Source organism: Antedon mediterranea, chromosome 10, assembly GCF_964355755.1.
Source record: "Antedon mediterranea chromosome 10, ecAntMedi1.1, whole genome shotgun sequence".
NCBI classification, from domain to species: Eukaryota; Metazoa; Echinodermata; class Crinoidea; order Comatulida; family Antedonidae; genus Antedon; species Antedon mediterranea.
Genome location: NC_092679.1, coordinates 22565936 through 22589988, shown reverse-complemented (window position 1 = coordinate 22589988; position 24053 = coordinate 22565936). Strand labels below are relative to the sequence as shown.

The 24053-nt window shown below is 36.5% G+C and overlaps 3 protein-coding genes across 3 annotated transcripts; 1 reads left to right on the top strand and 2 right to left on the bottom strand.

The window, feature by feature from the left end:
• Positions 1-1291: 1291 nt before the first annotated feature.
• LOC140059769 (calcineurin B homologous protein 1-like) lies at positions 1292-13941 on the top strand. Its single transcript, XM_072105662.1, has 5 exons — positions 1292-1417; positions 9770-9842; positions 10118-10311; positions 11384-11568; positions 12573-13941. Exons 1-5 carry the CDS (start codon positions 1351-1353, stop codon positions 12624-12626), a joined length of 573 nt encoding a protein of 190 aa, XP_071961763.1. The 5' UTR covers positions 1292-1350; the 3' UTR covers positions 12627-13941.
• On the bottom strand, positions 2420-8053 carry LOC140060863 (uncharacterized). The gene has a single exon (XM_072107223.1). It carries the CDS (start codon positions 8051-8053, stop codon positions 2420-2422), a length of 5634 nt encoding a protein of 1877 aa, XP_071963324.1.
• Positions 13942-14084: 143 nt separating the features above from the next.
• LOC140059768 (DDB1- and CUL4-associated factor 5-like) lies at positions 14085-20007 on the bottom strand. Its single transcript, XM_072105660.1, has 8 exons — positions 19589-20007; positions 18999-19218; positions 18127-18266; positions 17611-17740; positions 17271-17478; positions 16791-16857; positions 16311-16429; positions 14085-16092 (listed from the first exon to the last, which is right to left on the bottom strand). The coding sequence occupies exons 1-8, from the start codon at positions 19800-19802 to the stop codon at positions 14956-14958; spliced, it is 2235 nt and encodes a 744-aa protein (XP_071961761.1). The 5' UTR covers positions 19803-20007; the 3' UTR covers positions 14085-14955.
• Between the last annotated feature and the right edge of the window lie 4046 nt (positions 20008-24053).

The following is a 24053-nucleotide window of genomic DNA, read 5'->3' as shown; positions in this document are numbered from 1 at the left end:
ATGAGTCTAGCGCCCTCTAATTGTTTGTTGTTCTTTCTACTTTTTTTACTGTATTTCGAGTGTATGAACTTAGCTCGAACTTAAGTAGGCCTATACAACATTTTCAAATTTTAATTCACAAAAATAATAAGGTTAGGAACTGAAAGTTTCTGTCTTCTGAAGTAACATAACATTTGTAAGAGAATATGAATGATGAATCATAGATAGTTCCAGCAAGATATAATTGCACGGTGAGGTAATGTGAGAGATTATAATAGAGAGCTGAGTGGAACCAAAGAATATAAATAGGTAAAGAATCAACAGTACGCGCTGTTATACATAGAAGGATAGGAAACGCGGACGCTTATTCATGGACGCGTAAGAATCCAGCAGCCGAACGACGGCGGGCTCTAGATATGGTTCCCGTCTAATCCCACGTTTCGATGGATCGTGATGATCTAATGTGTTCTCGCGTCTGTGCTCTACTAATTTTGATATTATTAATATTTTGATAATCATTTTGATAAATAATCATCGTTTTCATTTTTATAGATATTTACAATAAAAGTTTTACCTTACCCACGCCTGAAGGTGGCGCACTTCTTCTAGCGAAAAAGAAATGCGCCACCTTCAGGCGTAGGCAAATAGTAACCCGGATGTGGTTTACACCGCCAACGGAACTGTTGTATCTTCCTTCTCCTTTTATTATCTTTGGTGGAACCCACAATTTGCGGCTGCTACACCATGCCATTTTATGCCACTTATACGACTATAAAAAGATGAATTTCATGGTTTTCAAGCAAAACACACCGCCGATGGTTTCAAATCTAACTTCATGTCAGAAGCCTGTGAAAAGCTCTCTCTCTACACTATCAATCTTTATGTGAAAAAACATGTGATGTGCCCATCATATCCATATTGACACGATGATGTCATATCAGTACCATATTTGGGCATATCACTACCATATTTGGGTACATCACACTTCTATTTTTTTTGTCAAAATAGGCTAGTTTGATAGTTATTTATAGACAGAGCTAGTTTTGTTCCAGAACCATCTTTTTGTAGTACGTCTGAACTTTTTCCAAAACTTTTGAAAATATTGATTCCAAACTTGGATACATTTCAAAAGTATATTATTTTATCAAAGTAGGCCTAAATAATTTGCCAAAAATATAAATGTTATCAACCTTTTTAAAATAACTCAATTCCAATTCCCCAACTTTTACAAAAATAGAGGGCGGAAGATATACAATGTGCGGTCACACTTCAGTGATTTTGGTGAAAAAAAAAATCAAGGAAGTACATAATCATCTATAAAACAAGCACAACAAAAACAGAGAACAGTTACGTAGTCTAAAAAGTCAAATTATGGGGTCTAACGCTTCCACACTATTACGAGATGAAGAAATCCAAGAAATCGAAGAACAGACTGGCTGTAAGTACCATACACTCAGAGTCATTAATTAGAAGACGAGTTCCTAATAAATCTTACTTAGACTAGCCTGGGCCTGGCTAGGCCAGAGGCCTAGCCTTGCGAAAAGTCAGTAGTTGGCTAGTTAGGAAGGCAACGTAGGCCGCCAGCCAGCAGAAGGTCATAAGTAGGTCTTATTGCGTGTCCTCTAAACCTAGACTAGACATATATTATTATTTACTTCCAGCTGAATTATTGTTGTGTGTGATTAAATTATTCTGTACCAACTACCATGTACTTTTCTACCCGCTGCTGCAGAAGAAAATCTCCCTAAACTTAGAAATATCAATTCTTAGTATTCAGAACAAAATACACAAGTTCTGCCAATTGTTGCATCCACATGAGTACTGTATTTATTTGACATAGGCTTGCTAATGCGTGACGATAATCTAACGTGACGGTTACAATGTTCCTATATAATTACTTCTTTCTAGGAATTCTCCGCCACGCCCAAGTTCACATATCACGATTAACTGAAAGTTTAACAAAACATCTATAAAGTAAAGACTCAATAGTTACTACAATAGTTTCATTAAGATGATATGCCTGCCTCCTAATCTTATGTGTATATAAGTATACGCTTACCGAAAGTAGGCCTAAGCAACCAAAGTAATACACTAGCATCCCACTGATGTGTCCATTAACCACCATTGTCTTGTACTAACTGACTGACCTTGGCCACAGAACACAGTGAGCTAATTTGCATAATAATGCCACCTGTGAGCACTACTAACTAGCCAATCAGCAAAGAGTTACTCAAGTGGAACAATGAGCTAACTTGGCTTCATAGAGCCACACAATAAATAAAGTACAGTAAATTAATAGTAAAACTTCTTAATTTGGCCTTTACACCGGCCCCTTAATTGTGAACCACAATTATCTATAACAAACTTGGCCAAATATATTCTTTTTCTTTAACAGAACAAATTAATTATTTAATTTAAAAGTTCTTTTTTCTTTAAGCATTTAGTTATCTGCCTCTAGAAGTAAGCACAACTTGTCAATTGGTCGCTGGAGTACTGTAGTTGCAGTTTTTACTTCGACCACTCTAACATATCCATTTCTGTCAGTCATTACTTTCAGCACCCTACCAAGTGCCCATGTGTTGCGGGGTGTGTTTTCCATCAACAAAACTATATCTCCAACAGCAAAGTTCCTTCTGGGATTTATCCATTTCCGGCGTACTTGTAACGTAGGCAAGTACTCTTTTGTCCACCTTTTCCAAAAGAGATCAGCTAGGTGTTGAACTTGACGCCAACGTCGACGTGGATAATTGTCATCTTTGCTAAAGATTCCAGGTTGTAAAACTTTACCTTTGCTTAACAACAAATCATTTGGTGTTAATGCCTGCAGATCATTAGGGTCATCAGAAACAGTAGTAATGGGACGGCTATTTAGTGTTGCTTCAACCTCACAGAATAGTGTATGAAGACCCTCATCATCAAATCGATGCATTTGGTGATGCATTAGTGAGTACAATATTTTCCGTACCGAACGTATTAACCGTTCCCAAACACCGCCGAAATGAGAACCATGCGGTGGATTAAATTTCCAAGCTATACCTTTTTGACTCAAAGTATTTGTCAGTTTGGTTTGGTTCCACTTGCTGATTTCTTCCCGTAACTCTCTTTCAGCACCAACTAAATTTGTCCCGTTGTCGGACAGTATCATATTGGGTGTACCTCTTCTAGCAATAAAACGTCTTATTGCGTTAATGCATGAAGCGGTATCAAGCGAATGAGCAACTTCAAGATGCACTGCCCTACTGGTAAAGCAAGTGAATATTACCCCATATCGTTTTTGTACAGCACGTCCCCGTTTCACTTCCAGGGGTCCAAAATAATCCATTCCAATATTAGAAAATGGTGGCATATTTGGTTTAAGACGTTCTTCAGGTAAATCTGCCATCATTTGTTCGCCAGCCTTGCCCTGATACTTGCGACAGACTACACATTTTGACGTCAATCTCTTTATGGCTTCATTTGCTCCTAAGATCCAATATTTTTGTCTTACTCGTGCAAGTATGGCATTTTTACCAAGATGTCCCGTCAATCTATGTGTCTCTTCTAGTAGCAAATTTGAGACAACATGTTTCTTCGGCAACAGGATCGGATGTTTCATCTCGTATGGTATAGATGCTTGTTCCAGACGTCCTCCCACTCTCAGAATTCCATCTTTTATAAACGGATTCAATTTATAAATGGAACTAGATTTCTTTAGTTTACCATGCAATTCACCTTCTTTTAGTGAGTTTAGCTCATCAGGAAACTGTTTGGTTTGTACGTAGCGAATTATCGCTTCTTCTGCTGTTTCCAGTATTTCAGGAGATATTGGATTACCGTTACATTGCAGCTTCTTGTTTTCAGCTTGGGTTTGAGTTTGATTATGGTTGTTATTTAATTTTCTCTTCTTCAGAGCCGCTTGTTCCCGTAATTTACATTTTAGCCTTAAAATCCAACCAACCGCTATCTTCAACCTCATCCATGTTGAATAACGAGAGAACAACCTTTTAATTATTTCTGAGGACCCATTTACGATAACAGCATTTGCAGTCGTTTTCACTTCTGGGTCATTATCCAAAATAGGTTGAGGTTGTATATCATACTTAGGCCAGTTATCCTCCGATTTCCACAAGAAGTCTGGGCCTTTCAGCCACCGTTGATTTTGTAACAAATTTCGGAAATCGAGACCTCTTGAGGCATCATCAGCTGGATTACATTTGGATTCCACATATCTCCACTGGCTGCTCTCCGATGATTCTCTGATTGTGTGAATTCGGTTCGCCACAAACGTATGGAAATGTGCAGATTCATTAGATATCCATTTTAAAACTGACATGCTGTCCGTCCAAAATAAAACTTTATGCACCTGACAACTTAACTCATCCATAATAATTTTGTTAACACGAACAGCTAACATAGCGGCTGTCAGCTCCATGCGTGGCACTGTCACCTTCTTCAATGGTGCAACTCTGGATTTTCCAATAAGTAGAGAACAATGTATCTTTCCGTCAACATCTTCTAATCGGAGATAAGATACCATTCCATAACCTTGGTTACTAGCATCCGAGAAGTTGTGTATCTGACAAGACTTCACCTTTCCGAAAATAGATGGTTTAAAGCATCTAGGGATAATCAATTTATCTAGATTTGTTAAATTGTTTAACCATTGCTGCCATCTTGCTAAGTCGTTACCAGTTAATTCTTGGTCCCATTGAACATTATTTCTGCACATTTCTTGAAGGAGGATTTTAGCGGGTAAAATAAACGGTGCCGCAAATCCCAAAGGATCGTATACTGAGCTGATTATAGAAAGAACGTTTCTTCTAGTTGGTTGTCGACTTGGTACAACATTCTTAAATCCAAGAGTATCAGCGACTACTGACCATCTAATTCCTAGAGCTCGTTCTATCGAAAGTTTCTCATAATCTAATTCTATGTTTTCAAACTCTTTGGCTCGTTCAGCTGCTGGAACCGAAAGTAGTACTTCTCGCTTGTTGCTTACCCATTTCGATAACTTGAAACCACCCATTTCACAAAGTGTGGTAAGCTGCTGAATAAGAGATACTGCTTGGTCACTTGAACTAACCGATTTGAGGCAATCGTCAACATAAAAGTTACCCAACACTGTATCGGCTACTATCGGATCGAATAAATTCTTGTTCCTCTGTGCAGTCAAACGCAGTGCAAAGTTGGCACACGAAGGCGATGAGACAGCCCCAAACAAATGAACTGTCATTCTGTAGATAACTGGATCAATGCTTAGATTACCTTGCGGCCACCAATAAAACCGAAGAAAATCACATTCATCTTTGGGAACATGAACTTGGTAAAACATCGATACAATGTCTCCCATGATTGCAACATTCTCTTGTCGGAAACGCAATAAGACGCCAATGAGGTTGTTGGTTAGGTTTGGACCTTGAAGGAGAAGGTCGTTTAGTGATACCCCATGGTATTTACAAGTACAGTCGAAGACGACACGAACTTTGTCTGGTTTCTTGGGGTGATACACCCCATGATGCGGGATGTACCATACCTTCCCGTCAGCTCTAGCTAAATCCTTAATAGGGACAATTTCTGCATACCCATTTTGTATTATTTTAGACATGAAGTCGTTATAATCAGAATGTAGCTTGGAGTCTCTCCGGAGCCTCTTTTCTAAACCTTTTAGTCGACGTACAGCTACTTCAGAGTTATCGGGCAAGTTCAAGTCACTTCTGAAAGGTAAACTAATTTGATAGTGGCCATCTTTCAACCTACAGGATTTTTCCACTACCGCCATAAATCTTCTGTCCTCTTGAGACCATTCTTTCCTGTCGTCAATTGTACGTTCAGGAAAGTCATAATTAATGCATTCTCTTACTAACTTCTCTAGTTTTCTGTTGTCTTCAACTTCCTGTATCGCACTTATAGTGGCTTTGTTCACTGCCAAGATATCTTCTTTACCAGACCTGGATCCATCGTTCCGAATTACGTTCCATGCTATCCAACCTAAAGCTGTCTGTGTCGCATGTGGGCTCCCAGCTGGTCCGGTTCTAACTTGCCTTGGCGTGTATGCATCTGGAACATTATTTCCAATTAACAAACCAATGTCGGCGTTGACATGTGGAAGATGGACATCTGAAAAGTGTGGCCAATGACGAACATCGCTGGCAGTAGGTATGTGATGGTGAGAAACTGGCATCCTATCTTTAGTATAAACTTTAGGTAATTCTGTTATATTCAAACTATCAAGACTTAGGATTTCTAAACCTTCCACCACGTAGGTATACATTGTATGTGGTACACCCATTGTTTCGATTGTGATCTTCATTTTATGACCGGTCCCACACACTTCTTTCATCAGAGCACTGGAGCAGAAAGACACATTGCTACCAGGATCAAGAAATGCATATGTGACGACTTCCTTAATACTATTTCTCATTCTCACTCTTACTGGAACAATTGCCATCGTACAGTCTCCATCACATTCTGTATTTTCTGTATCAGAACCATATACATCTGCAAAACTTGAGCTACCGTCTATCTGTGTCTGTGTAGTAGTGGATTTGGTCTTTGAAGTGTCCGTGTTAGGAGCTACTGTCTTGGGAGCCTCCATATTATTAGCTATTGTCTTTGAAATATCCACAGCGTTTCCTTCTCTGCCAGAAACATGCAAAACTGAAGGGTGATGCCCCTGACATTTCTTACAAACTGCCTTATTGCGACAATGCTGTTTCATATGACCTGGTTTCAAGCAGCCAAAACACAAACCCTTGCTTCTCAGAAAATGTATGCGGCCCTGCAGGGTAAGTGTTTCAATCTTTCGGCAACCCATTAGTGAATGCGAGGTATTCATGCAGTACAGGCATCTTGTAGTTTGTGAATTTGCCTTATTACTGCTCAGAATAGAACCATCCAAGTTCTGCCCGTCTGAAAGGTTGGTTGCTGTGCTGACTCTCCCTCTACTCTTTGTCTGTGCCGGCCCCTGTACACCAAAGTCATCTCCACATAATGCAAGTTTACCATAAGTAGGGTCATTAGCCTTTTTTGCTTCGTTCTTCACAAACTGCACAAGAAGTTTAAACGCCACTGTCTGCTTGTTTTCTTTAGTTTTCTGCACTAAACTTCTCCATTTGTCATGAAGGGAGTAAGGAAGCCTCTTCACAATCTTCTTCATGTTTTCAGAGTACTCAAGAATTTTCATAGAATCAACGCATCTTACCGCATTTTCACATTCTACCAGAAATATTGAGAAGGCATCTAAAGCTTTAGGGTTACCATCTTTGATTACTGGCCAAGCTAGTGCCTTTCTAATAAAGGCATTTGCGATTAATTCTGTATCTCCATATCGTTCCTCCAATTCATGTAAAGCTGCTTGGTACCCCAACTCGGCATCAAGATAACTAAAGCCATTTACAATCTTCTTTGCTTCTCCGTAGGTAAACTGCTCTAAGTAGTACAACCGCTCATCATCACTTTCCGTATTTCTCACAACTCTGGCTTGAAACTGTCGCATGAATTTTTTATATTCCATGGGATCACCACCAAACTTCATCATTTCCGGTGTTGGCCTCTGAAGCTGTTTCACCAGTGCCTGAGGAAGATCTGTGGTAATAGTCGGCATTCCATATGGATTAGTAATCTTCCCGTTTACATCAGGTACACGAACCTCATCACCATACACAGGTACCTTATCCTGAACATGTACTCGATGATCTTCGATATGTGCACACACATCAACATGTGTATGTGCATTAACTTTACCATCCAATGAACTTGCAAGTCTAGCTCTCGGAGCCCTATCAATATCAAGGCTATCACTGAATACAGAACCTGCCTCACTATCAAACTTATCAAGCACTCTGCTTCTTGCTTCAAGGACGTCCACCTCTGTCTGTAGTCTCATCTCTTCTTCTTTCAATCTTAAACTTAACTTCTGAAGTTCTAATTGGTGCACGTTTCTAAGAGATGCTGCCCTGGCTTTAAGTTCAGCTCTTTTCTGCTCACTTCGTAGCCTTTCCGACACAGCCAAACTATGCTGAGACGACCTTCTTGACACAATAGATCCAGGTGGATTGGGTCTCTTACTGGAAGCTATTCCAAACCATTCTTCCATTGAAGCCTTAAAATTGCCAAGCCAATTGCTTCTTTCATCATACCATTTAATTCTATAACTAACACGTTCCTCGTCAGACAACAGAGCATAATATTCATCATGCCTTTGGAGAAATTCTTCATACATGCCCATCCATGCCTTATATTCATTTCTCATTACTTCCAAATCAGGATTACTCCCCTTCACATACTGAATACGTTCAGATTTTTCTTTAACGGCCTTAAAACTGTAATGAATATTTCTCAACTTTAAATCCTTATTATATTCAAGACCTTTCTCAGTGGGCACTCTACGCCTTCTTGTACTATCACCAATTAATCCTGCTGTACTCATTCTCAGCCTTTTCGTTAATGCTTATTCAGAACAAAATACACAAGTTCTGCCAATTGTTGCATCCACATGAGTACTGTATTTATTTGACATAGGCTTGCTAATGCGTGACGATAATCTAACGTGACGGTTACAATGTTCCTATATAATTACTTCTTTCTAGGAATTCTCCGCCACGCCCAAGTTCACATATCACGATTAACTGAAAGTTTAACAAAACATCTATAAAGTAAAGACTCAATAGTTACTACAATAGTTTCATTAAGATGATATGCCTGCCTCCTAATCTTATGTGTATATAAGTATACGCTTACCGAAAGTAGGCCTAAGCAACCAAAGTAATACACTAGCATCCCACTGATGTGTCCATTAACCACCATTGTCTTGTACTAACTGACTGACCTTGGCCACAGAACACAGTGAGCTAATTTGCATAATAATGCCACCTGTGAGCACTACTAACTAGCCAATCAGCAAAGAGTTACTCAAGTGGAACAATGAGCTAACTTGGCTTCATAGAGCCACACAATAAATAAAGTACAGTAAATTAATAGTAAAACTTCTTAATTTGGCCTTTACACTTAGTTTTAATTAATAAACAAATAAATTAATAAGAAATGTTTAGTAAAAATAACAAATTTTGCATTTGTTGACTTTCAGTGAGTGTTTCTTCTTTCTGAATATGTTCTACTTCTAAATTGATACAATGCTTCTGTTTTGTAAATGTCAGTTGTCGTATAGAAACCAACTTAGTAGCGATCTAGCTCATACTTCCTCAATTGAACTACCTCTCTGAATAACCTGATTGTTAGCTAGAGGAAGCAATACAAACAACAATGAATAGTGACTAGTCATACTGAGATTGTAAACTAACCACTTCTGTACATGACGACTGTAGGAAAAGGATATACAGATATGTGTAATGTGTGGTATAGAAGCTTAACTTAAAGATGTACAGTATTGTTCCCCAAAACATGAAAAATAAAGATAATTAAGAAAAAGATGTGTAATATGTGTTTTTGTTGTAGTAAGTTTTAACTTGAAGATAGAAGTTAACTTGAACATACAGTAATTAAAAAGATGTGCAACAAGTGGGCTATAGTAGGCTTTGTATTGTCTCCCAAAACATAAAAAATGACAGCACTTTCTAGTTAAAACAGCCCTAAACTCAATAAAGCACATGTGTCTAGTGTAGGGCATTGAAATTGAGACGAATTTACCTTGGAGTAGTGCCCACAATTTGGAATCAATGGACTTGTAAACCAGCAAGTGGGCTAGTAAAACTCTCAATTAACAAGCCTGGTGGCCAGGTCTGTATAACTAATATTCATTAAATGTCACATATTGGTAAAAAAAAATTAAATTTACTGTATATTTGTATTACAGTTTCTCACAAACAAATTCTACGCTTGTACAGCCGGTTTACTAGTTTAGACAAAACTAGTAGTGGAAGACTTGGGTATGTATTGTATTGTCAATGCTTTTTAAAAACTGTTTCACTGCATTACATTTGTTTAATTATTACCGTATTTACTGGAATCAACGGTTTGGGGCGTTTATTAATCAGGAGTGTTTTTAGGGGTGGCGTTATTCGGGGAGGTGTTTATTTTTTGGGGTATAATATGGTAATAATCAAATAAAGGTCCCCAAGATAAATACAACACAATTAAAAAAGTGATAAAGTACAGTAAAAATTGTATCCAAACTATAATTATTTTTTCTTTCAAATAAAAGACGGTCAGATCTTCTAAGGATCCCAGAACTGGCAGTGAATCCATTGGGCGACCGCATCATACAATCCTTTTTTGCTGACAGTCCAGATGGCAATATCGACTTTAAGAAATTCATGAAAACGTTGGCAATATTTAGACCAATCAGAAAGAGTGATGGACCAGGTGCTGTTAATAGTGTTGAAAATAAACTGAAATGTAAGTTTCAACTCGATCTGAGCAATTTTGAAATTTTACCTTGGCCTTTGACATCGCATGATCTTGGTTAACTCCCTCCTCAATATCAGATTAATATGCACTTTATCCTCAAGATTGCTTTACCCAAGTTTCAGTCAATCAGTGCAATTTGAGAATTTTGTAATTTGACCTTGACGACCTCGCAAACTTGTTCTTTATTTTCCGAACTGCACCCACCCACCAAGTTTGTAGACTGTGCGACCCCTAGTCTCTGAATAAAGCTGGACAGACACGCAGGGATTTGGTTAGACTTGCCCCAAGTGTGTATTTTCTTTTTTTTTTTTTTTTATTTGTTTTTATTTCGACCGCGATTTTTGTCTGAAAATACAAAATCAAGTAGTATACGTATGAAACGCCATATGTGCCAAAATATTTATCTTTTTACTAATATTAAGACAAAACTCCGTCTGGAACCCAGACTAGGATTTGGTGAATTACCGTAATATTCCTGATGGAATGGAAATCACTTTTATTTAAAATTCATAGAGGCATTATATGGCAATTAGAGAGTCTCTCTTCAACTCCAATACTTTTTCAAGATACAGTGGCCATTTTAAAGAGTTGTTCACCTAGTTGAATGCACTCTTGCCATTAGCTTATATTATCTCTATGGTTGTTGAATGTACTCTTGCCATTAGCTTATATTATCTCTATGGTTGTTGAATGTACTCTTGCCATTAGCTTATATTATCTCTATGGTTGTTGAATGCACTCTTGCCATTAGCTTATATTATCTCTATGGTTGTTGAATGCACTCTTGCCATTAGCTTATATTATCTCTATGGTTGTTGAATGCACTCTTGCCATTAGCTTATATTATCTCTATGGTTGTTGAATGCACTCTTGCCATTAGCTTATATTATCTCTATGGTTGTTGAATGCACTCTTGCCATTAGCTTATATTATCTCTATGGTTGTTGAATGCACTCTTGCCATTAGCTTATATTATCTCTATGGTTGTTGAATGCACTCTTGCCATTGGCTTATATTATCTCTATGGTTAATATTGAAATTATATCTTTACATTTCATAGTTGCATTCAAGATGTACGATCTTGACGGCGATGATAAAATCAGCAAAGATGAACTGCTTGTTGTCTTGGAGATGATGGTTGGCAACAACATCACGGACGATCAACTCGGATTAATTGCTGATCGAACCATCAAAGAGTCGGACCAGGATAATGTGGGACATATCACATTTGAAAACTTTTCAAAGGTTTGTTATTTTGAAGTTAATAGGGAGTTTTCGCAATCTTACGAAAACGGATACGTCACGCACACGACGTAATCGTTTTTCGTAAGCCAGTAAAAATCTGTTTCGCATGGCAACGAAATATTGAGGGTGCTGCCCAAAATATGACTGCTGTAAATTTGAGCAAAGCGCAGGTACGTGTTGCTTGGTGCTTGGCTGCCTAGGCCTAGCGTAACATCAAAGCGAGTGAGGACTTTAAAAACTGCTATTTATCAAAATTGACCTGGCATTTTAGTAAATTACTTTAGTAAATTACTTTCAATAAAAGTATAATTATATTATAATCATGAATCATTCCTGATTCAAATGCAAAATGTGCAAAATAGATCAAAAACTATACTCGTTTTGTAGTTCACGAATATGACTGGTGATATTCGTCAACACGAATACGCTTTACGAATATGAAATGGGGATCAGCTCAAAAGTTTCACAAATGTGACGTTTTCGTTATCGTATTCGTAAGGTTGCGAAAACTCCCTAATACTGTGCGAATTTCTTCCAATTAGTATATAGTACAAATAATGCATGTTTGTGAGTTGAATAGTGTGAATATTTCATGAGTTGAAAGATTGACTGATCTATTTAACAAGACGGAGCCGTGTTTAATAGAGCAGTTAGTTTTGCAACTCATGAAATATTCTCTCCATTCAATGAATACAATAAAACATTCATTATTTGTTTTATAGCACCCTACTGTGAATTATATATAGAACATGGACCTAGGAGGCAGGCTTGGCAAATTTGCTATCTGCTTTCCTTCTTAACAAAACAAATTGTGAGAGGAAATGATCTATAGATTTATTCTGATTATCATACTTATTCTATTTACTGTAGTTAACGAGATAAGGATTCACATTCCAGTTGTGATCCTTCTCCATATTGTAACATTTAATGTATGCCTAAAATATTGTACTTATTTTTTATACTTTGTTTTAAGATTTTAATTAATCAAATTTCTTTTGTTGCAGGCCCTTGAAAGAAATGATCCAGGACAGATGATGAGTATAAGGTTCCTGAACTAAGTGAAAGTGAATTGGTTCTACTTAAGCTCTGTTTACACTATCAAACTTTATGTGGCAAAAAAAATGTGCCCATATATGGACATGATGATGTCATATCACTACCATATTTAAGCATATCGCTACTATATTTGGGCACATCACACTAGTTTGATAGTGTAGACAGAGCTTAAAGAACGCTATTATAACAACATTGCTTGGTTAAGGTATTTGTGTAGCAAATTCTGATGTACAAGGATGTGGGAAGAAGTTAATGTTTAGGAAGTATTCAATAACAATTTATTGTAAATTATATTGTATATTTTTTAAACAAATAGGATAAAATTAATTAATAATAGAATTAACTGCTGTACTAAATGTTTAAAATTCTTCTCAATTGGCTTGGTTAGTCACAGATTTATGAATTTTAAATATGAAAATAAAAGATTACCTTGTATATACGGCTTATGTTAATACTTCTTTAAACTGGTTAATCCCACAATGCAACATGGTAAGTCGACTGTCGCAATACTGAGGGTTTATTGACGACAAAAATTAATGTTTTTTACATAGAAGATACATTTAAATATTTTTATATAAATACAATTTGTGTGAATAATTATGTATACAGATAATATATTATATAACTAATATAATTTCAGATTATATTTATTTTGTTAAATGGGATTTAGTTAATATTAAAAATATACTGTAGTTTTGTTTTAGTTTGTGCTACACATACAAATTTAATAATTTGCCAAGATTATAAAAATGTACTGTGGGGGCTGAACAATTTGTCGATGAAACTAGTTCATCACATGACTACATAGCTATTGAGTCTAACAGTCATTCTTGACACATTCATTTTCTGAGAATGCATAGAATGACTTTTGCACTCGAAATCTTGCATAGTTTGTGGGTGAAAGTTCATATTTGCTTTATTAATTGAGGGTATTTTTTCACTTGCAGTACCCATGAAAGGGAAATGAGTTTTGTGCCCATTTTTTTTTCAATACAGTAGAACTCATATCATTCCATCTTTAAGTCAAGAAGATAATTTTATCTTGTATTTTTTGATGTTTTTATATAAATGGTTTTATGATATATTTGTTTTTATTGTGTTTTCTTGTTATTATGACGAGCAATGAATTTCCTTTTTGAGGATCAATAAAAGTTATCTTATCTTATCTTAATGCAAGTTAATTGACTTCTTTATCAAAGAAATAAATGCTTTTTTTAATTAGAAACATTGGTAACAATAGAAAATAATAAATTGCAATGCATGGTTGACCGTGACTGCAATTTTTTGACTTAACTAAATGCCAATGATTAAAATTAATTGTAGGGTATACTGTACTATTTGTTAAATAATAAACAAACTTATCTGTAGTCTGTCGTTGATAAAAAAAAATGGTATGTTAGTTTATCTGTATCCTTTTACTACTGTACACAAATAAGTTTTATAAATAAATATTTTACTTGTACACATTTATTTTAAATTGTGTTATTTTGTACACCAATACAATACAAAGAGTTACTGTACATGCATTGTAAGGTTCAGCTGAACACCGTTATTTTAAGACTATGTTCACACCAGGTGAAAATGGATATAACACGGTGCAAATGTAACTTAAAGCTACCTGCTGTTGGAAACTCCAAGCTATGTTACATTATCCAATTACACACATACAGAGTGAATGGAGGTTCTATTAAACACTACACCCATTTTTCATCCGGTACCTAGGCTCAGTGTGAATGTACCTTTAAAATGCTTTAAGTACTAAGGCTTTGTTCGCACTTGGTCATAAGCTCACTATAAATAATACAATGGATTATTTGAACTGTCACTTGTGATGGTCAACTCACTTGCATAAGGTTTATCGCAAATAGCTTGATTTCACGAGGAACATCATTGCACAATGTGTGATGTTTGCTCCCAAACGTCCCATCATGCATGCTATTTGCAATCAACCTTATTGCACCTATGTTGTTGTGTGAACCAAGCTTAAATCTCGACCCAATATCAAACAGTATTCTCAAACACAATATATTCAACTCGCAGAGTAACTTTTTTAGGCTGAATAATATACAGCGGCTATGCTTTGTCTTTGTACGTACATTGTGCTTATAAACTGAATAGCAATCATGCATATAGTACATGCGTCTCAAGGTCCTATAACAGATTTAATTACCCACACATTTCAATGGTTTGAGTAGTAAATTAACACGCATTCTGTTCTCTTTCCATTATAGTATTAACATGTGTGAAGGAATATAATAAATTAAAATTAAATAAACAGTAATGCCAGATGCATTCAAAAGTAAATAATATTTATAAATAATAATCTTTTTCTTAATCATCTTTACTAGAGCGATATTGCCTTTTAGATTTCTTTTTCTTAGGCTTAAATTCTAATCTATCTTGAGAGTCATTATCAGTGTTTTGTTGTTCATTATCTACTTGAGAGTGAATATTTGATTGATTTTCAGATTGAGATGCAGTCCAGCTGCAAGACGGTTGATCATTATCAGACTGTGAGGGCGTCTTTTTCGTAGTACTTTTATTATTTTCGCTGTCATCTTCCAACAAGTCAACTAATTTAAATTCAGTGTTTGTTTTTAATTCAATGTGTTCTGCATTTTGACTATTTGAAGAATGTTCGTTACTTAATCCAGTGATTCTTTTTCGCAAAGATCGTATGAAATTCTGATGTGAAGTTAGCGTGTTTTTTGGCGGTAATAAGTGTGACTTACGCAATTCATCTTCTTCATCGCTTGAAGCATTATCAGAACTACCGATTACAATTTTTACAGACGAAGTCTTTGACGATTTTTTATGCATCTTACTCTTAAGTGCCTTCTTACAGGCTAGTCTTTGACGAAGACTAACTATTTTGTTATCTGATTGCTCATTGGTCAATTTCATTTTTTTATTTTTACGTGCGAGTTCACGCTGTTTCGCGCAGTAACGTTCATAAAGCAACCTTCCTTCTTCATCCGTGTCAGTCATTTCACTGCTACTGGAAGACTCTTCGGCAGCTCTTTTATTTCTGGAACAAGATGGTTTTAAAGAGTCATTATTGCTGGTGGTTTCATCTGAAGTATACTCAGGGTTTACGACAGAGGGCGCCTGATAACTATCAAGCTGTAGAATGATCGTTGTGTCTGTCGTGTCGGAGTCTGATTGATTCACTAGATGATCCAGCAACTCAGTGTCGACCGACACCAAATGGTCTGAATTTATATCGCTGTCAGAGGCGTCACTGAAGCCGCCATCCACTTCTCGCTGGACTAAGGAATCAAAGAATGCAATCATTCGCGGGTCCTCTTCCATTGACTGGTTACTGAAGTCGTACGATAACGCAGAGCTGCTGCTCATCATTAGGTTCAGGTATTCGCCGCGATTGTACATTGGTCGATCCACTTCCCACAAATCTTGGTCGCCTTTTAAGCTACCACGACTTTCAGGCAAAGCAAATGGGCTCCATATCTAAAATTTGAATGAATGTTATTTAAAAAATTATATTTTTAAATATAAAATGTACCAGAACTAAATTTTATCAATATACTGGGCTGCCATTTTTTGATTGTCTATTTACTGTTAATAGAGTGTCATATATAATGCCATTGCTTTCTTGCAGAGGCGTAGGCTGGTTGCACAAATCGTAAACTACACCCCTGCTATAAAACAACTTTAAATAGACTCACCTTTATAACTTTCTCAACTCCTGAACTAGCTATCATGTGATTGTATCTATTGAAGCAAACTTGATTTACAATTGACCTATGACCTTGTAGTACCATGTGTGCTTCACCAATTCCTCCTGCTGTGAAAATAAATTTAGAAAAATCTGAGAAAAGAATGTCTCCGATATCTTTGTATGATTTTGCCACTGTTCTCCCGAGGCCCTCAAACGTCATAATGGTACTATGACCTCTACTATGACCTCTACTATGACCTCTACTGTGACCTCTACTGTGATACTTTCATATGATGATTTTTGGAATTATGCATGGGTAAACATTAGGGAACGTTAGGATTTGAGATGACCAAAACTGGACCTAGAAACCACCACAACTGCATCAAGGAATAGCAAGTGATGTCCTAACTTCACTGGCATACGCACAACGAATTTACATGAAAGAATTCGTTTTTAGGTCGCAGGTCATTGCAAAAACAGCCAATACCTTCAATAGGGCCTTCTGGTACTTTCCAAATATAAAGGTTGAAGTCATCTGAGCCTGATACAACATACTGCAAAACAAAAATCAGAACTAGATTTAGCTGATCCGTGCAAACAAAATGTAGTGCATGTATGTTAAAATATGACCTAAAGTAGTGTTGAATTGGTCTATTAATGTGTACTGTATGTCATATAGGATATACAGTGGCAATATGGAACCTACCTATATTCACATTTTTGAACACGATGACACTATCAGAATGAAAGATGAAGGAAATATTTTAAAAAGGTAATTGTCTGAGAACAAACATAATTAAAATTTGGAAGGAAATGGAACTTTGTGAATAGCACTGTTATGGTATATGTGAACATATATGTTTGGTAATAAGATTGAAAAACAAACATGTTGGCCTAGAGTAGAGGGAAACTTCGATTCCCCCTGTAACTCCCCTACTCTCTAACACCCTTCCCCCTCTCATCTTACCTGGTGTTTATCCCCTGCAAAACAGCCAGTCTTCATTGTACATGAATTGTAGTAACCTGAGTGGTCAAATTGATATGTCGGGACAGGGCTGTGTATATCGTAAAGGACAGGTGGTAGTCGTCTTCTTAGGCCAAAGATTCTCCGGCCAAGCTGGTCAAAACAAACACTCATAGCACTTTGGGGTATTCCTCCATACCTTAGCAGGCAACTAAAAGATGGAAGATTCATTATTCATATTTTTTTAATTACAGTTATGGTAGTATTCTCTCAATAAACTTGATAAAAAATTAAAAACAAACTTGACCTTTCACCCAAAAAAAAGTCAAAATAGTACACTTACCTTCTTGGTTTGCGAACATCCCATAATGCTAGTCCTTCTTTGCAATTAGCAGTCGCTAAAAACCTAGATTCTATTGGATGGTAGACCACACCGTGAAATGAAGTTGCATAATTGGCCAAAACGAACGGCTCTAGAAGAATAAAATGTTAGAAATGGTGAGTACAGTCAGTGCAAACATCTTTGAAGCTTTACTTATAGTCATTTTATAGACATCTCAAAGTAAATCTCTAGTAGCCAAGAAAAAGTACTTCATGGACTATACTATTTGTATGTATCAAGGGGATTACCACCTATCTGATAGGACAGTGATTAATTCACTATTGGTAATCCTTGGCCACATTGCCTAAAGACATAAAATAAAATTTAAAAAAAAAAAATTTGGGGAAAGGGTGTTCAATGAAAATTTCTACTTTTCGAGTTATATTTCGCTCTTTAAGGTTGAAAGGGCTATTGTCGGTTTATCCAGGTAAGCTAGGCACTTTAGACTGCGAAACTAGTTAGCATTGAGTTAGTTACCGTGGTGGCTCGGTTCCCGAATGTCCCACAACAGCACTCTACCGTCATCACCAGCGCTGGCAAATACGTTATCATTACTTGGATCAACAACAACGCCAAAGACAGCATCTTCATGAAGAAAAACGTCTATGGTTTCGCCACTGAAAAAGGTAAAATATAATCATTAATTAATTACAGTACTCCATGTTATAATACACACCTGAGTGTATCCTTATTATCTGATTGGTTAATTTGATACCATGTGCCATTCAATATTAGTTCTATAAATGGTAATATTTAATGGTACTCCATGCAGAGTAAAAGGGCAGTGGTGTACAGCTATGATCGCTCACAGGCAAAATCTAAAGCTTACTTTTGCTCAAGCAAAATCAAATCACTGTTTGCATTCAAATGCTGCTACGATGTTCATGATACTTTGTACTACATTCTTTGGTAGTCAGGTTTACTTTAGTGTGCTTAGAGCTGAGTCATTCTGATTACTTAATAATCAATACCCAGGGGTGGATCCAGGATATAAACGGGGGAGCACTAACATATTGATATTAATAGTCTTTCAAAATGTAGATTCATTAACAGTAGTAGTCATTAACCAATTTAATAAATAATTTCATTTTAGCTGTTAAAAGGAGGAGCATGTGTCCCTTGCGCTCTTTATCCACTAACACTCACCATCCTCTAATGCTGATCATCCACTTGAGCTCCACACAACCTAGCACTCCCCAACCCTATCATTCCCTACACATTAGCACTCCCCGCCCCTAGCATTTCCTTACCCCTAGTGCTCCCCCATCCCCTAGTGACTACCATCCCCTAGCGTTTCTCGGCCCCTAGCACTCCCCGGCCCTGGATATCTGTCCCTAATATCTGCTTACGTTTTTATGTCATGAACAAGGACCTGCGCATCATTACCACCAGAGAAAATATGTTTATTTTGATTGTCAAAAGCCAGTGAAAATATGTTGGAATGATGCTCTCCCCGTAGAGTGACATATTTTTGTTTTGTAATGTTTTTATTCTTTGAATTGGTAGATGGATAGCTGCTGGAGAGGGCATCCTGCATGTTCCAGAGTACAATACGTCTATCATCTCCACCTGTAAAAAATGACAACCGATTCATAAATCAATTCATATCATCACAGTCAATGAAATAATAATTATAACTGGGTTGGCTATTTTAATCCAGGGGTCAATCGTTAATTTTGTGCATAAAACACACTTTGAAAATATACAAAAAATCAATACCATAATAATTAATATTTTAATATCTAATAATTATTAATATTATTATTATTGATTTATAACAGGCCAAAAAAAAAACAATGTAACAATGATTGAAAATTCAAAAAAATAAAAATAACAAAATACAAATACATAGTATTTAAAACTGTTATTACACATCAATTATATTTATAATTTCAAGCAAATAAAGATAAAAATTACTACTAGACCCATGGGCTCTTACCGGATGCAAGAAAATTCCCCCCATTGTTGCTAAATTCTATTGCGTTGATGCAGCCGAAATGGCCCGTCAGGTTTTTTCTGTACAGGCCTTCACTGTCTGCAAATCGTCGGCTTAGAAAACGGTTGGTAAATTGTGGATTATCTGTTATTTGTCGATGTTTATAATATGTCAAATAAGACATGGGTTTTCCATGTGCCCATTGCCTTTGGGCCATCTTAAAATATGAACCTTAAACAGTTATTTCGACGCAATTTTACTGAGGTTTCTTCTTTACAAAAACTCTCACACCACCACCGACTCAACAATAACAATAACAATCATGCGCCCTCATGCGTTTGGTGGGTTTCTTGTTTTGCATTATAATCTATGGCGCGCTGCAGTCGTATTTAGTGTACATTGTGAATTGCTACACTAGTATACAATATTTAAAATAAAGAAAAGCAGTGTGTAACTATATCTTGTAATCATTTAATGGAAGCATTACAGACTAATCATTAACACATAATTTTCATTTCATTATTTGCTTGTTGGCAATGTACAATCAGTAAACGAAAACACAAATCAGTCTAATGACTTCCAACCGCACAACAAATTAATAGCAATGTTGTTCCAGGAACAACTTGATGACTGAGTAAACTTAGATATGAAAATCAAATCAACAACATTCCGAACTCAGAAATTTGCAACTAGGGAGCCTGTATGCAAAATAGGTCAGAACAGCTATCGTGTAATCTTTTACATTATCTCATGCATTATGCCAATTTCTGTGCCTTAACTAACACGTTAGTAAAATTAATGCATCCCGCACGTATTCCTTTTTTTAAAAGGTACATAAAGTGGCCATGTATATTGCATCTTTTCCATCTTTTGATTGGTTTCGTTACTACTTTTATGGCAGAGAAGTGTTGTTACTCCTCTCGACAACCAATTGTTTGCCTATGCTTTATTACTACTCTCGACAACCAATTGGTTGCCGCATGAATGCTTTATTTCTCAACAAAACAGAAGACTAATACCGATAAGCTGGCTTTTATAATCTTGTTTTTATTTAGGTAAAAAAAGACGTCATTATATATCATAGTCAACGTCATCATTTGAATTTATAAGTTCCTTTCTAACGATGGTAGGACTTCCAATATTATAATCTTCGCTCGAATCTAATTTAAATTTATATTCTTTGCTGCTGTCATAACATTTTGAATGTTTGCTTTTAGATTTCTTCTTTTTCTTTTTCCCAACACTGTCTGGACTCCTGGCCGGGTTAGTTCGCTTAGAGATATGTTTTCTACCATTAGATTTTACTTGAACACCAGATACTAAAAAGGAATTAGAACCCGATATGGTTTCAGGTAGTTTCGGAATATTTGAGACGTGATTGTTGATAGCATCGTTCTTATTTGAGTCACTGCCATTGCTCCTAGTCTCAAAACCACTATCATAACTTCTCTGGATGTCTGGAAGGTGAAGGAAGTCAATGGGAGGAGCGATGTCTACGGATTTCGAGATGTCATACTCTTTAAACGTCTCCAAAGACGGCAGCCTTAAAATATCACTAGTGTCTTTAGATTCTTTTGGATGTCTATGCGTTTGATGTTTGTCATGATGACGCGTTAGATGTTTGTGATGACGCGTCGTCGTCCTATTGTCTGTCTTAATTGGCGGTAATATATCTTTATATTTGTTATGTCTGCGTTTGTCTGTCTCGTAAAGACTAGCTTCTGCTGAATCTTCAAGAGATTTTCCATTTATCAAATACAACGTTGAAGCCATTTTTTCCGGATCATTGTAAATAAAAGGGGAGACTTTGCCAGTTGGTTTTTTACGAGTACTGATTTGATGATCTGGTGACGAGGAAGGAGAAAGCAATGGCGTCTGGTGACCATTAGCAAGAACGCGTTGGTCAGACATCCCTTTTTCTGTAATGGTGTCTGCTGATCTGTTTGCATTGACCGGTTCTACACCATCGTCATTCAATCTGTCGTTGTGCTGCTGTTTTAAACCATGCGATTCTGAAATGAAATGCAATATTTTATTTTTAATTCGTCAATGCTCTACTTTAGTTTATAGGTGCATCCATTCTCGTACTGTGTCTATTTCCAAAGTATCAACGAATTTAGTAATATTAATGTTTCACATGTATAGTAGTAACTTAACCTAACTTTACATCAGGAACCACATTTGATATAAATGAGATGCTGTATCACCAAATAATCCTGATACTTCTGAAATAGATAGGCATAGTATACAAATAATGAATGTTTATGAGTGCAATGGTACAAATAATGGCACGAGGTGAATGATGAAAGGTTATATCAACGAGGCAAAGCCGAGTTGATATAACCTTTCATCATTCACCAAGTGCCATTATTTGTACCATTACACGAATACAAAACATTCATTATTTGTTTTATATAACATCTAGACGTTTTTTTTTCGTACACAAAAATGTTTCAAAAAGTACTATTTAACGATCGTTGAATAGTGCGTACTATTGCACGCCATGTGACCCACATTCGTCCAATCAAATGACAGGAATTTATATAGGTGTTATATAATACGTTATATAGAACTGCGCACGTAACAATATTTATCTTCGCAGTGCTACACAAACCACACGGAACAGATACAGGATGTAGGGAAAGGGACTCGTTGAGATTCAATAATAAAAACTATTCCTAAAGCTCTGTCTACACTATCAAATATATATAGTATATTTAATAAAAGAGGAGGGATTTTTATGGACCCTTTAAAATCTGCCTGAAAATTGATACTTACAAATTACAAAACTATGATCCGACCGTGTCTATACGTCAGCTTCGACTAAAATTACCATTTGACGGTTAGCAGTTTGAGCCCGGTGTTAAAATAGGACTTACATTATTTTCATACGGTGACAAAGTTTAATTTGCACAGAAGTCATTTATCAACCTGTTTTAAACTATTCTTTGTTATGTAAACAATTATAGGTTTCTAATGATCCTGAACGGTCATTAAGTGTCATCAGGGCGGTAGATTAACATCTTACCTGATTGCTGACCTAACGGCTGCTGTCTGCTACTTAGGGTAGAAGATACAACTGTTAAAGCATCCTCCAGTGTTCTGGTTCCACCAAAATACTCCTCTTTGTAAAACTCCATTATTGGAATGTCACGATATAATGTAATGTCTACAGCACTAAATGTCTGTATTATAGTAAATACACTTTTGCACTCATATGCCGGATTCTCTACGATCCAAATGGCGTGTAATGTCCAACGTGAAGTGGCTATTTGGCCAGCAGGAGTGTAAATAAACTTTGTACCGTAAGTTTACAAGTTTACTCACTGGAGATAACTTGTTACCTCAAACAGTTTACCGAAAAGAAGCTAAAAATATTGAAATATCACAGATTTACATTGGCTCGTCCTTATCGACATTACATAATTCAGTAACCGGGTTCTGTGCATTCTTTTTAAAAGTGACTATAACAACATCGGGTGACACTTTGCAAATCGGCACTCTGTTATCAATAAACATTGATAATGACCTGTTAACATATAAATATCAGTTGAACAATTCCGAATTTCTTCGTCACTATGTACCGTCAGTTTGTTCACGTCTACAATCAATAAGTTCTACATCATTAGGCCTAGGCCTAGTAATAAAGGTTGCAACACCCATAGCAAGATACGGTCGTGATCAATATTTTCATGAAATGGCTAATAATAGCCAATGCAAAATTACTGTTTCTTGAAATAATAATTTCGATAGATAATGATAATTTTATAAATCAAGTCTTAGCCTGTTGTTCTATTAGGTACACAGGGAATAGTGGACTTTGGTCCAGAAAGTGCGATGCGTCACGCCGCCAGGCTAAAATGAAAGGATTTTGTTGTTGTGATGTATGGGACATTAAAAAATACACAGTTTGCTCGACAAGTTATATTATATTGTATATAAAAGGCTTCTTTCTAAAGCTCTGTTTACACTATCAAACTAGTTGGACAAAAAAAGTGTGATGTGCCCAAATATGGTATTGGTATTCCTAAATATGGTAGTGATATGACATCATCATGTCCATATATGGGCACATCACATAAAATTTGATAGTGTAGACAGAGCTTTAGACTGCGTTTCCAAACTAAAGCTTGGTTCCCACTGGCGACGCAACGTAACGCAACCTACGCAACGTAAGGAAATGCCATTCCAATAGTGCTGCATACATCGCAGGTTTGATTTCACGCAGGCGGGGGCAAACACAATTGTTAGAAGGGCATTTTCTTACGTTGCGTAGATTACGTTACGTTGCGTCGCTAGTGGGAACCACGCTTCAGTTCCCAATACGTAATGCAATTAGGACGTAAGCGCATACAACGCAAGGTTGACCATGATGACAATTACGGTAGCGATGTCCAAGTACAGTAATACATCGCTTGTGATTGGTCAAATTTCTGGCGTTGTGCTAACTTTTGCGTTACGTCCTATT

Coding starts and splice junctions, on each gene's coding strand:
- LOC140060863 (XM_072107223.1), bottom strand. CDS start 8,053: ATGGAAGAATGGTTTGGAATAGCTTCCAGTAAGAGACCCAATCCACCT.
- LOC140059769 (XM_072105662.1), top strand. CDS start 1,351: ATGGGGTCTAACGCTTCCACACTATTACGAGATGAAGAAATCCAAGAA. Junction 1,418..9,769: donor AATCGAAGAACAGACTGGCT/GTAAGTACCATA, acceptor TTTGTATTACAG/TTTCTCACAAACAAATTCTA. Junction 9,843..10,117: donor ACTAGTAGTGGAAGACTTGG/GTATGTATTGTA, acceptor TTCAAATAAAAG/ACGGTCAGATCTTCTAAGGA.
- LOC140059768 (XM_072105660.1), bottom strand. CDS start 19,802: ATGGCCCAAAGGCAATGGGCACATGGAAAACCCATGTCTTATTTGACA. Junction 18,267..18,998: donor CTTGTTCATGACATAAAAAC/GTAAGCAGATAT, acceptor TACCTTTTTCAG/TGGCGAAACCATAGACGTTT. Junction 16,858..17,270: donor TTGCAGGGGATAAACACCAG/GTAAGATGAGAG, acceptor TTTGTTTTGCAG/TATGTTGTATCAGGCTCAGA.